Source organism: Thamnophis elegans, chromosome 2 (assembly GCF_009769535.1).
Source record: "Thamnophis elegans isolate rThaEle1 chromosome 2, rThaEle1.pri, whole genome shotgun sequence".
Taxonomy (NCBI): domain Eukaryota; kingdom Metazoa; phylum Chordata; class Lepidosauria; order Squamata; family Colubridae; genus Thamnophis; species Thamnophis elegans.
In genome coordinates this window covers 25476266-25491142 of record NC_045542.1, presented here as the reverse complement: position 1 = coordinate 25491142, position 14877 = coordinate 25476266, and the positions used below count along the sequence as shown (strand labels likewise).

Here is a 14877-nt window from a genome sequence, read left to right as displayed (position 1 = left end):
CTTCATACAGTACTAGATTATGTCCATCCAATCTCAAGTAGTACTTCCATCTGATGATAATTATTACATTCTTGCCTTAAAAACTGGATACCAAGCACAAAAGCAGAGTAACCAATAATCTTTCACACTAGTTGGTAATTCTATTCTCTGCATGTCCTATATACAATAAGACTGGGACTGTGAAAGGTTAATGGACTCCAAGAATGGCAACACATCACAAGCAGTTTAAGAATCTAATTAACTAAATATGTTTGCTATTTAGTGTGGGGATAGCCTTTAAAATACATACCAATGTCAGATACATCATAGACACAAGAACTGAAATTTCACTGTCAGCTCTATTCTCTTTTGCTTTCTATAGTGATATATCTATTCCATTCTACTTCAGAATAGAATAGAATAGAATTCTTTATTGGCCAAGTGTGATTGGACACACAAGGAATTTGTCTTTGGTGCATATGTTTTCAATGTACATAAAAGAAAAGATACATTCATCACAAATCATAAGGTACAACACTTAATTATAGTCATAGGGTACAAATAAGCAATCAAATCATACTAGGAAACAATCAATATAAATCATAAGGATACAAGCAACAAAGTTACAGTCATAAGTGGGAGGAGATGGGTGATAGGAACGATGAGATTAATAGTAATAGTAATGCAGATTTAGTAAATAGTTTGACTGTGTTGAGGGAATTATTTGTTTAGCAGTGTGATGGTGTTCGGGGGAAAACTGTTATTGTGTCTAGTTGTTCTGGTGTGCAGTGCTCTATAGTGCCATTTTGAGGGTAGGTGTTAAAACTATGTATGTCCAGGATGTGAGAGGTCTGTAAATATTTTCACAGCCCTTTTTTTTTTACTTCTGCAGTATACAGGGCCTCAAGCGAAGACAGGTTGGTAGTAATAGTTTTTTCTGTAGTTCTAATTATCCTCTGAAGTCTGTGTCTGTCTTGTTGGATTGCAGAACCAAACCAAACAGTTAAGAGAGGTGCAGATGACAGACTCAATAGATTCAGTCCAATAGATACCTGATATAGGACAGAATTCACAATCCCAAGAATTTGAGCTTTGGTTTTTGAAAAAGCAAGCTTAAGATCACAAGATTAAACTCAAATATAAATTAGCATTGCCAGTTGAAATCTGAAAAGCTGAAGAGGAAGCTAAGCAAGATTTCCCATGACCAGGAGGTTAAACTACAGTGACATTCATAATTCTTTATTCCTATGTTTGGTAGAGGCAAATAAACTGTTCAAAGTAAGCAAATCTTAAAACACTACAAGGCTTTTTCTGGTAATAGATGTAGATATTTATATGTTTATGAATATTCTTATTCCCACATAGAGCTGTTAGTAAATATTCAGCGACCAAGGAATATTTGATTTAATTTCTATACCTTCCTCTCTTCTCCTCACTTATTTCCCAGGAATACCAAAATGAAATCCTGTTGATAATTTTAAAAATGAATCTTGAACCTCAATTATGCCAACTCACTACAGTTTCAGTATTTGCCCCAATCAAATGGTATGTCTGTTTAAAAAGGCTTGTTTGAAACGGTAAAAAAAAGGTTGCTGGAATTGGGTATGTCCAGTTTAGGGGTGTAAAACTCGATTTCACTGAGGGGCAAATCAGGGGGGCGTGGCCAGAATGGGTGTGGCCAGCTCAATATTCCTTTTGTCGGGGGTGCCTGTGGTGGCCCGAGCACTCTGCCAGCGAAAATGGACTCCCAAGATGTATTTTAGGCTGTGACGGCCTCCTGCAACCCTCTGCCAACAAAAACGGAGCTTGGGAGAGCCGTGTGTGGCCCTTGTGAGCTCTGCTTTCACTGGCAGAGGCACTGTGGGCCAGTCCTTCGCTGTTTTCAGGGCAGCTCCACGGGCCAGGTCTAAGCTCCCTGTGGGCCTTGAGTTTGACAACCTTGGTCTAGTTTAATGTAAATGAAAAGAAGGACTAGGGGTGGAATGATATCAGTATTCCAATATTTCAGCGGTTGCCAAGCTATTCTCCAAAGCACCTGAGGGTAGAACAGGAAGCAATGGATGGAAACTAATCAAGGGAAGAAACAACCTAGAACTAAGGAGAAATTTCCTGACAGAACAATTAATCAATGGGACAACTTGTCTCCGGAAGTTGTGAATGCTCCAACACTGGAAGTTTTTAAGAAGATGTTGGATAACCATTTGTCTTAATTGATATAGGGTTTCCTGCCTGAGCAGGGGGTTGGACTAGAAGACCTCCAAAGTCCCTCCCAACTCTGTTATTCTATATTTACAGTAAGAATGCTAAATTGAGAAATAGTATTTGAAGACTAGAATACAAAATATATCGCCATATTGTGAATGGAACATGATTATATGGGTTAGCAGCCAACTACAGTGTGGTTGAGAGGCCCCCAAGTCTTATTTATGCATTTAATTTTAAAAATGTATTGTTGTTAGGGATTGCCACCATGCTTTCTGGCAGGAAATTTATACCCTTAAAAAGTGGAATGCATGACAAGAAGAAAGTCAACAAATAAAGCATTTTTTATTACCACACCTCTGAACTAAGGAAATATGTGCTGAATTCTGCCTGTTTGCTGAAGTTACAGAAGACTTGCTAGAGAGAATTTCCGCTCTTAGAAAGCAGGGGAGATCAAACTGATGGAAGATGGGAATCAGGAATCCATTCTTGGCTCCCCTAGTTTAAAATCCCAGCACTGGAGGAAAAAAACCACCAATCTGGCAATTATTAGAGGGCAAAGCTTGACAGGGTTTTTACATTTTTTATTTTGTAGATGGGTCTCTCTCGCCTTCCCATACAAATATTTCCAGAGTGGCTAACAATTAAAAGACAAAATAATACCGGCTGGATAAAAACCAGAATGTATCCAAAAAAGAACAAGCAACAATTAGACGATTCAGCTTTCCCAAACCAAACTTCTCCCTCTTTGTCCACCCCACATCGTACTTTGAAATATGCTCCTTGAAGATCCAAATACACTTTGCAGCAAAAGAACCAAAGTACTGGAAGTCTCGATTTAGCAGCAGCTGCCATCTAATTATTCCTCAATTGCTATTTTCATGGCATAATTACACCTTCGTGACATGCTAGTAGCAGATTTGAGACATTTAATGATGGGACACCCAGAGGATCTCTATTTGTAAAAGCTACACTAACTCACTTCGCTTCCTCCCCAGCTTGCTATCCTTTCACTGGCATTCTCTCAATATTCCCCTATATTCTTCCAAACAAGCTTTCCCTTCAGGTGCTCTTTCTCACTGCTATGAGCATCAGTGCAGCAGCCATTTTGCCAGCCCCAAAGGAGAGAGATTTTAGTACAGGAGTTGCTAAGCAACCATGTCAGCACTTCTCTCCAACATCCTCCAGACTGAGTATCCAAATGATTAGGGCAGAGATCCACATTTTCCTCTGGAGTCCAATCCAGAAGGCTCCTCCCTCAGAACTGTGGATAAGCGCCAGCTCCCTATCTAACTATCACTTCCATTTTCCATGAAATAACACTTCCTAACTTAAACCCTGCCCCTTGATGAGATGGTGTTCCCAAGGAAGTGATGCAACATGACTGCAATTCCTGCAATGTTGCTGGGCTACAGGCCTGCACATTTGGGCCTCCGTGGGGATTTGGCAGCCAATCCTACAGACCAAACCTTCCGAATTGGTTCCCCATTTGCTTTGCCAGGGTAGGAACCACAGTTCCCTCTTCTCCGCCTGTTTCCATTCCCTCTCAAAACAGTCCTCCCCATCCTGAGAGAAAAAGGCTCGGGGTGTTTCTTCCAGATGAAATGTTGCAATGAAGCATAAGTTTCTCTCTCCTCTGCTGGAAATACGCCGAGAGGAAAACAATAACTATTTCCACCGCTTTTTACCCAGCCCTGTATGGAATTAACTGTGCAGGGAGGGATGCCATATGCTTCTAAAACGTCATGCCGTTAGTAACTGTGTCTATGGCTGTATGGGAAATTCAGCCCCCTTGCCAGGGAGAGCTCCCTTTGAAATTTCAAACCCGAAGTCCAAATGCTGAAACGCAACTGATCCAGCCAGCTGGATTCCATTGAACGAGGGTCTTCTTGAGTTCTTTTCCTTCAAATTGAGACCAACGCAGAATTGCTTCTCAAATGTAGCCTTCAATCTAACACAGACATGCACCAATTAAAACTGAAAAAAATCTTTTTTTTGCAATCAAAGCCTGCTTAGAGTTGTTTGCTCTCTATATTCAGCAAACCTCTGATTACTTCACTGAAAAAAATCCACCGTGGTTCTAGCTTTTATGACAACTCAAATAAACCAAGCCTTTTGCAATGCTGAAGCCATGCCTATCAAAGTCAAAAAGAAATGTTCAGAGAAAAGCAGATTATTCTGTTTTAAACCAGGCTTGCCCAGAGTTCTTTTACAGAACTTTGAAGCCTCAGGAAAAAATGAAATAGTGCTCCCCATTTTTCAACAGTTCAGGTATGGATCAACCAAGAATGGGGCAACAATCATATAAATTAAGATCTATAAATAACTGAAGGGACACAGTGGCTCAGTGGCTAAGATGTTCAGCTTGTTGATCAGAAAGGTTGGCAGTTTGACAGTTCGAATCCCTAGCGCTGCATAACGGAGTGAGTCCCGTTACTTGTCCCAGCTTCTACCAACTTAGCAGTTCGAAAGCATGTAAAAAATGTAAGTAGAAAAATAGGAACCACCTTTGGTGGGAAGGTAACACCATTCTGTGCACCTTCAGCATTTAGTCATGCCAGCCACATGACCACGGAGACGGCTTGGACAGCCCTGGCTCTTCAGCTTTGAAATGGAGATGAGCACTGTCCCCTAGAGTTGGGAATGACTAGCACATATGTGTGAGGGGAACTTTTACCTTATAAGTAACTGAATGGTTTACATTTACTTACTCCATATTATATGTACATACAAGTAACCTAACAAAAATTGATTGCAATATAGAAAGTATTCTGTAGCCTACCAAATAATGTTAACCACATCTTGCAACTACCCCCAAAACAGCCCTACTTTGAAAGAACCAAGCTTTGACAAAGGAAAAAAATCTCTTTCTCAGCAACTTCTTTCATATAAAAACAAACATGGTAATTTTAACATCACGAGCAGAGATTTAGGATATGGAACGGTTCCACCACAAAACCACGCTCGACTAAACCACGCCCGACTAAACTGCGTCTCTGACGTCATCAACAGGGCGACAACAGCGTGGAGACAGAAGCACGCTGTAAACCCTAAACCTAAAATTAACCCCTAAACCTAACCCCCCTAAACCTAATCCTAACCCTAAACCTAACCCTTAACCTAACCCTAAACCTAACCCTAAACCTAACCCTAAACCTAATCCTAACCCTTAACCTAACCCTAAACCTAACCCTAACCCTTACCTTAAGTTGAATCGGCTTGCTTTCAAAGCGCTATTTAAAGCGCCCTTCTTTCTCCGTGCTGGCTGTTGTCGCCCTGTTGATGACGTCAGCGACGCGGTTTAATTGGGCGCGGTTTAGTCGAGCGCGGTTTTGACGGGTCACGATATGGAACAACTGCTAGAGTCTAATTGTACAGAACTGGTAAAGATTGCCGTATCGAATAATTTTTGTATTCATTTGGGAAAAACCCTACCCTACCTAGAAAGTTAACATGTTGGGGAGAAAGCTTCTTGTTTCTTAAGGAGGGGGTCTTTGATCCTGGGAGCCTATACCTGAAATCAGAAATAACACTGCCTGCTACTTAATTGGCCATCACAGTGAGAACCAAACCTCAACTGATTCCCAAATTCATGTTATTATCAGTTTATCCACAGTAGCTTAAAAGCTTGCAAACATCTACCTTCCACATAACTAAAGTATGAACACAACCTTTTACAATATGTCTTTATAAACATATTTTTAAGCTTGTTGTTGTGGGTCAGACATGACTTCGCAACTAACAACAAGAAGATTAAAAATATATTTATAAAGATATACAGTATTGTAAAAGGTTGCATTCATACTTCAGTTATGTGGAAGGTAGATGTTTGCAAGCCTCTCTGAGAGATCATTTCCATTTTTTTTCCAGTCTCAGCAAATGCCTCTGCTTATGGAGTAACTGTAACATTTCAAAACATCACTTTCCCAGCTTATCTCAAAGGGAGGAAAAAAGTTTGTGAAAGCTTGCTCCCTAAGAAAGGGTGGGCCCAGACCATTTAAGGTTTTAAAGATCAGTAGCAGCTTCTTAAGCTGCATCTAGAAACAAACTGGCAAACAATGCAATTCACTTTCCAGTGATGTTGTGGTTATGCTCTTCCTCCATCCTCCAGCCAGCTGTGGCAGATTTTTCATTCATTTTGTAATGTAGGAATCAGTCATCAAGAGGGGCAAATCAAATTCCCTAAGGAGCATCAGCTAATCTTACATTGCAACAACTTTCATTTCTAAAGAACATCTCCCCCAGAGAAATGGAGAATAATTGTTGGTCAAGCACTACAGAGTTACTAAAATGCTGACAAAAGTGATATAATAGTATTTTATAGTAGATAAACAAATAATGATACAGATTAAACATGCATTTCTAATAATACAAAAATGCAGAAACGTTGAAATGCAGTAAGAAAATTCACTTTCCTATAGTTATCAACTGATTTAAAAATAGCTTATAGGAATATTATTGACTGTAAACTTATCTATCACATAAGAATGACCACCATTATGGGTGAGACTCAAACTATTTCAGGCAATGTATATAAAAGCAATCTTAATATAAAAATCAGATCTGAGGCTTTAATTGCTACTGTATTTAGTTACTGTATCAGATGCTTGGAACAAATATAAATATTCCTACATTATTTTGGGATATTGTTAACCCAGTTTTCCCTAATTTTCTGTCCTCTAGAAATTCTTAAATCTTTGAAACAAGCCAAGCTGGACAAAAGAATTAACCCATGAAGTGTTATTACATGTAATAGTATTTAAGTCTACTCATTTAATTGTCAGCAGTATAGGTAGTCCTCAACTTATGACCAAAATTGAGCGCAACATTTATGTTGCTAAGTGAGAAATTTGTTAAGTGAGTTTTGCCCCATTTTCTTGCTACATTTGTTAAATGAATCACTACAGTCATTAATTTAATAACACAGTTGTTCAGTGAATCTGGCTTCCCCACTGACTTTGCTTGTCAGAAGGCTGCAAAAGGGAATCATGACTGCAACCGTCATAAATGTGAGTCAGTTGTCAAGCGTCTGAATGGAAAACATGTGACCATGGGATGCTACAATGCTCATAAGTGAGAAAAATGGTCATTAGTCACCTTTTTCAGTGACATTGTAACCTTGAACAGCCACTAAGCAAACTGTTGTAAGTCAAGGGCTACCTGTATTCAAATTAGGAAAAGGGGGTGGCAGAATCTTTTTCTTATATGATGTTCCTAATACCTTTGGGTTTAAAAGGCTGTACCAACATTGGCTAAGATGGGGGAAGAGTCTGAAAGAAGGCTTTGGGGTTTCTTTAAAGCACCACTATATAACTAGCACATAATCCCTAGCGCCGCATAACGGAGCAAGTTCCCGTTACTTGTCCCAGCTTCTGCCAACCTAGCAATTCAAAAGCATGTAAAAATGCAAGTAGAAAAATAGGAACCATCTTTGGTGGGAAGGTAATAGTGTTCTGAGCGCCTTCGACGTTTAGTCATGCCGGCCACATGGCCATGGAGACGTCTTCGGACAGCGCTGGCTCTTCAGCTTTGAAACGGAGATGAGTACCGCCCCTAGAGTCAGGAACAACTAGCACGTATGTGCGAGGGGAACCTTTACCTTTTACCTATATAACTAAAATGTCATTTTTTTGTCTTTTGAAACTTATGGCATTCTTACAGTCTGATTATTTTCATGTAAAATAACTGGAAAACTGTGATTTCTATGCTATGAGAAAAGACCAAAATTAGACCAAAGGACAAGGATAATTCCTTGACAATATAGATCTGAGAATTTAAACCTCTGGTATATATATTTGCAGACAGCACATAAAACTATTTTACTAGTTGTATAAGGCAGGTTGCTGCTATTTCATATTTAATCAGAACTCACATTCATTGGAAGAGTCCAGTCCATAAGCTGTAAGCAAGCCGTTTTTGCAATTGTTCAAGATTGTATGAGAAAATATGATGGCAATAAGGGAAGCATGCTTTCCACAAATTTTCAAAAGAGAAATGCATCAATTAAATGCATTTCAAATTGGTGAGATGTGGCAGAATTTTTTTTTTTAATTATGAACAACTATGGCGTGTTAAGCACTGAATGAACATAGGTCACTGATCAATCTTTAAAAGAGCAATCTTTTCAAAACTGGGTAAAACAAACCCAAAAATTCTGCTCTGTCCTGCCACAGACATCATTACATTTATGTTTTTGTGGCTCTTGGATGCCAAATGTAATTTTAAAAAATGCAATCTCTCACTACACAAAGGTTCCTCGCCTCTCATCTATAACACACACAGAACAGGTCTTGCCCAGGGCTACAGTTTCCAGAGTAAAGTAATATATTAGCAGAGATACAGGAGAATTAATAAAAATCATAAACTCTAGTGCTTTTCCATACTAACACTACAATGAGCAAAAAAGAGCAGCAAAAGGCCCTAAGAGATCAAATTAAATTGTTCCAGCCTACTATCTGAGATCTGGAACACATGACACACAATTCACACTGGAGAGTGGGTTAAATTGACCAGTTACTAGTTACAATGTTTCCCCGAAAATAAGAAAGGGTCTTATTTTCTTTTGAACCCCAAAATAAGCATTTGGCCTTATTTTTTGGGAGGTCTTATTATTTTTGAGGTGCAGGAGGCGATGAGCATGATTACCTCATGGCTGCTGTGTTGCAATATTTTCGGAGAGTGCTTATTTTCAGGGGAGGGCTTACTTTAGCACATGTGCTCAAAAGCCCGACTGGACTTTTGAGGGAGGTCTTATTTTCAGGGAAACAGGGTAGTTCAGAACTGTTGTATAGCATGCCATTGGAAAGCAGAATGGTCAACAGACTCAGTATGAAGTGAGAGCTCAAATTACATCACAGAATGCCAAAATGTATCTTCTTCTGTATTACACTTACAATGCTGCTTAAACCTATCCAGAGGAAGGTTAAAACTGCATCTGCTTAAATTATGAACTGGAATTCATCAGCCATAAAGTTTGAGACCTTCATAAATACAGGCTGCTCTTTATTTTATTTTTTCAGAACCATGTGTGCTCCACCAAGACCATCCCACACACATTTATGCATGTTAAACATTATAATTCTGCATCCAGTAAATTCAAATTCCATATTTAGTTTGGAACTAGGAACCAGATATGCTAATTGATCAAACTTGCATATATTTATCTATTTTTCAGCATTTTTGTGTAGTATTTGCATTTTCTTCTACTTGTTAATCCTTCCCACAGGTATGGGGGGGAAAACCCTTCCAATAACTAGGAATGTTATTATGTCCAAGCTTGTGGTTAGCTAAATCAGGATGCTGAATTCTGTACTTACATTTGATGCTCCTTCTCATTCTAAATTGCAAAATAGGATCTGCAATATTACATTAGTAGACTGTGGATGTTGTCATGGGTTGTAACTCAAAGGTATAATGGTTTGCATGCACAATTTTCTAGTGTATGGGTCCAGTATCTCCAGCCCACAAAACATAAGTGTGGAAAGCTGCTGTCAATCATAGTGGACAACTAATGGGGTTAGAAGTAGCAATGGTTTCTTTAACAGTTTATAACTGTTTCTTTAATCCAGTATCATGCATTTTTGAATTACCATCTTATTTCCTAAAGTGGCAACATTCAAAGAATAACCTACCCATTGAGAAAAAATTCATAAAGAAGAAAACTATGTATCACATGCTGTCAACTTCCTCTCATTCTGACATCACTGGAGTGGAATTTTTTAACAAACAAACTCTCCATTAACTAAGGAAACATAACTGCATGGAAATCTCCTCCCCCAGATATACAACTATAAGTATCACTAAAAGCTCACCAATTGTCTTGAAACCTCACTCACAGTGAAAGTGTCAATATTTTTATTTAATTTTTCAGAGAAATGTTCTTTGCAAGATCAATAAATGTACCTAATGTGTCTTTTAATTAGTTTTCCTGACTATAGGTGTGTTTTATACATGTACCTGGATGACACAAACTTTTTCTAAAAATAGACAACTAAATCCTTTTATCTAAATTCCTAACAGAAATATTATGCAGGGTGTTTAAACCAAGATTACCTTAGTTTTTCTCCAGAGATAAGTACCGGTAAGTTCTTTTCTGTATTTACATTTGGGGAGTTACCAATGGAGAGGCATCCACTTGTCCTTTAATTTTCCTACCCCAAGTAGTCAGGGAGGAGAGATTTAAGGAAATCTTTGCCCTTTCCTCCCCCCTTTCCAAGTGCAAAATATTTAAAATGTTACACACACACACAAACACACACACACTCCCAATTTGGGCTCTGTGATCTGCAAGTATGCAGGCCATAGATTGCTCTCCCTGTGACACTCAAGCACCCTATCTTAATTTTTCCCACCTATATGAAAGAATGAGACTTTTTAGTCCAATGCATATAGCAGGCACCAGGAAAAGGTTATTCTAGTAACTGCACAGTATTGATTTGTCTTCAGGTGGAATTCTGAAGTGTTTCTTATCAAGGTATCAGTGGAAGGGACATGCATGATTTTGCAAACTGTTTTGCACAAAAACATCTTTAACATGTAATTTTTGTAACGGAAAATAAGGCAGCCTTCCCTGCCAATGCTACCTTATTACAGGCTGAAGATGGAAGATATTTATATGGGACATTTTATAGATCTTGTACAATTGGCCATACAAGCTGAATAGGTACAGTCTTGAACTCAGCATCATCCTGCAATAGCCAGCAAAGTGTAGCAACTAAAGGAGGATTAAGAATGCAGTGAAGATGCTCATATTCTAAACCTATCTCTTCTATGAAACTCTGCCAGAAACTGTAGATTCTTTGAGGGAGCGTATCTCAATTCATTCTCAGAATACACCAAGGGAGGACATTTGTTGACTCTATTGACAAATTCTTATCCTCACTGTTGGCAGCCTTTAGCCCTTCAAACATTGAATCTGGAAGGGGAAAATCTGTTCTTTTTTTTTTTTTTGAAGCTTACAAGTTTTTACAAGAAATTCAAAGAGTGAAGAAAAGTTCACACACCAGACCTTCACAGTGCAGTCAAGGTGCAAAAGTCTACAAGATACAGTGGCTTTTCTTGCATTTTTGGGAAGTGACTGGTCAAGGTTCCTCTCAGCCTAATCTTAGGACAGTGGGAGGAACAAAGTGAACAAGAGCTACACAAACTGCCAAGAACTCCTGGGAAGAATATTAAATGTAACTTCTAAAAACACATCTAATTCCACATTCATATTTTGTCCCAATATATTTATGGAAGTAGGAGGAGCCATATAACTCTTCCTTTCTTCTTTTTATGAAGCAGTCACAAGGTTATCCTCCAGTCTTTTAGATTACAGTAAACTTCCGAAACGAATTCCACCACATTCATTCTTAACATCACAGATTGCTAATCTGTTAATACAGAGTAGGAGACTTAGTAGAAATCTAAATCAATCAATAAATCACATAAACCCTGCATAATCCCATATTGTTTTCCATTTGAATAGGAATTATAAAACCTCATTTTAGGAATGTAATGCAATATTATAGCCAACATTATCATCCTTTACATCAGGGGTGTCAAACTCAAGGCCCAGGAGCCGGATCCAGCCTGCCAAGTACTTAGATCTAGGCTACGGGACCACCCTGGAAATAGCAAAGGACCAGCCTGCGGTGCCTCTGTCAGTGAAAATGGAGCTTGCGAGGGCTGCACGCGGCCCTCTCGAGCTCCATTTTCACTAGTAGAGTGATTGGGCCACCACAGGTATACCCCGCCCTGACACAAGTGATATCATGCTGGCCATGCCCACCCTGGCCACACCCACCCCAGCCCCCTGAGGTCAAACACAACCTTGATGCAGCCCTCAATGAAATTGAGTTTGACACCCCTGCCTTACCTAGTCATGGTTTGACTAGCCATGTTTTTCCCCCGAATAAACCATAACTGGTTAAGTTCATACAACATATAATCCAAAATCCAAGGTTTGAATCTACAATGGCTGGGTCCACAATATGTGAATTAAACTAAAACCAAACAAAGCACATTAAGCTTTAGAATGTGTGTGAATTAGGCCATAGGTTTCCAAGCCACAAGATTCTGGGTTAGCAAGATCAACTGGATTCAGATTTTAAACAATTATGAAAATCCATCAGCTGAATCCATTGATGTCTTCCATCAAAGCTTGGGCAGGACAGGACTAGACCATATACGTATATCCCAGACAATGTTGCTTCATAAACTTTTCCCATTCAAATCAGTCTTGGAAAGAAAAAAAACATTGCAGGATTTCTGTAGGTAACGCCAGGCTAGGGGGAGAGAAATCAACCAAATTCCATGGTTCCAAGGAAAAGTTAGGATGAACAATGAAGGGGAAATGAGGGGGGGGGACCTTTTTTTAAAGGATATCCTAGTGCAGTTTATAAAGGAAAAAAGTTGAAGGAGATTAGTATCTGCTGATATTTCTCACTAGAATTGGGAAATAACAAGGGTTAGTTAGATAATAAGGATAAACAGAGGCAAGAAAAGAAAAACAACCAAGAAAGATCACTGAACCCCTCCCCCCCCACGACTCTTAATCAAAAGCCCACCTTGGGCCAGAACAGTGTGGTGCAAATCTGAAATTTTAAGAGAACTTTAAGAGAAATCTGCCTGCCAGCAGTGACACATTCCAGGATGCCCAAAACTGGGCATCTGTCAAAAACAAGTGTCAAGCCCCTGTGGGATTGGAGTGGATACATAAAAAGAGATGCCTACAGGACTAGGAGCATGAGCAATGCAGAGGGGGAGGGAAGAGGTATCTAAGTGGGGGGGGGGATTATAGCTGACAGACAGAGGTGGATGCGATTAACTCTGAAATGACACGATCTACCTGAAAGAACCGCCACCTCGCTGGGAACCTCGCTCCGCAAGGGGAATAGCTGAGCACACAACTAAAGGCGACGGGCGCACAAGAGTAACAGAAAATCCGAACCACCAAGAACAAGTGGAGAAGTTAGGGAGGCAACAACCCCCCCCCCTTCTCGGCAGGGCTTGGGCTTCAATCCCAGCCTAAGAAAGAGAGATCCAGAATGCTTTCCCGGATCTTTAGGGACCGAAAAAAGTGCCTGAAAAAGTTGGAGAGCGGGAAAGGAAAAAGGAGCAAGCACTATAAGGCTGGCGATCCATCCCTGATCCTAGAGAGAGCAACTCGAAAGAAACCCGATTTCCAGCAACGTCGGAGATGCGGACGAGTTCATTTGCAATAAAGGCTGCGAAGTCCCCGGGGCAGCGGAGGGAGGGAGGGTTGAGGAGGGGGCGAAGAGGAATCTATGCAGGGATCTAACCGGGGAGGGGGGAGGAGGGAGTGGGAGGAGGGGTCTCTCTCTCTCTCTCACCAGCACCATCGCGAATCGTTCTTCCAGCTCCCCCTGATCCGGCATGGGAACCCTTCCCGGCGGGGGCGGCAACATCCCGGGGCCCCCGCCCGGCTCCCCGCTCTCGGTGTTCCCCATCCCCGGCGGCTCCAGGGGAAGCGGGGATGGCTCGGCCCGTCTGGATCGTCGGTGTGGAAGTGAGCCGCCGTGGCCAGGCGGCGACAGCTACCTCCCGATCCCTCCCTCTCGTGCCCGGCCTGGGACAAGACGGGGGCTGTCGGGACCGCCCCCGGCACCGCCCGCCTGAAGACATCCGTCTGTCCAATGGAAGAAAGTAAGGACGGCTCCTTCCCGACCCTCCCTCTTCCCCGAGATGCGCTGCCCCCTTCCCAAGGAGCCTCCTCGTCCACACGTGGCGCGCCCCCCGCTCCCCCTCCCCCAAATTGCAGGCGCGTCTGCAAAAGGTCTTTTGGCCACACGAGCCGAGGTGGAAGTTCGGCACCTGAAGAGGGCGCTTGGTTTTGAGGGCAACACCCCAAAGATCCCGAACTTCGCCTCTTTTTTTCCCTGCAGGCCCAATCCTGCTCACACGGTTTGCAACTAAACCTTTTGGAGTCCCCAAACTTGGCAACTTTTAAGACTTGTGGACTTCAACTCCCAGAATTCTCCAGCTAGCTGTGCTGGCTGGAGAATTCTGGGAATTGAAGTCCACAACTCTTAAAAGTTACCAAGTTTGAAGACCTCTGCTTTAATTGATGGCTTTAGATAACGCTCGACTTCCCGACCCGCAAACAAATTAAACTCCGACTAACGTGCCTTGAGCTATTCTTAGGTTCACATCCATTCGAGAGGGAACTTTGGGTGAATAAGGAAAATGCTTCTTTAGACCCAAGTTCTTACTCGGGACATCTTTACTTCGAAGTCAGTCCACTCCGTTCGGATTCTCGCATTAGACTTGGGCTCCGTAGTCCAAATGGCCCCTTTCTATTTCTACGATACTCTGTAGTCTGATCCTTTCTGGTTTCAGCGAATTATCACTCGGCCATGTAAAAGGAGCACGTACCCGGCAACCTGTAGTAACTACTCTCGGTATTTTTTATTTTTTTTTGCAGAAATGAAGTTCGATGGTGGAGAAGAGGGGGGGGGGACAAAACAAAACTTCTACCTACAATCTTGAATGTACTTCACACCGGGACCCTAAGAGACCATAACTTAGAACCTTCCTGTTGTTAAAGACTGCACCCCTATGCGAACCGGAGCATAGAATATGAGGATGTGTATCTTTATACATAAACACGCGCGCACATCCCTAAACCTGAGCTCGGTGGAATTGTCTTCCCGAGCAAACTGAGGGTGCATCTTTTCTATTAAAAAAAAGACGTTA

At 41.1% G+C, this 14877-nt stretch overlaps 1 protein-coding gene across 3 annotated transcripts in view; it reads right to left on the bottom strand.

Annotated features, from left to right (window-relative positions):
• Positions 1-13799, bottom strand: part of FMNL3 (formin like 3) — a 112261-nt gene extending 98462 nt beyond the window's left edge. For 2 of the 3 annotated variants that reach the window (XM_032209398.1, XM_032209397.1), the window contains exon 1: positions 13515-13631. In XM_032209398.1, coding sequence (XP_032065289.1) covers positions 13515-13631 — 117 coding nt within the window. Of the gene's footprint in view, positions 1-13514 lie in introns of all 3 variants that reach the window. The other variant, XM_032209396.1, reaches the window with a different exon arrangement.
• Between the last annotated feature and the right edge of the window lie 1078 nt (positions 13800-14877).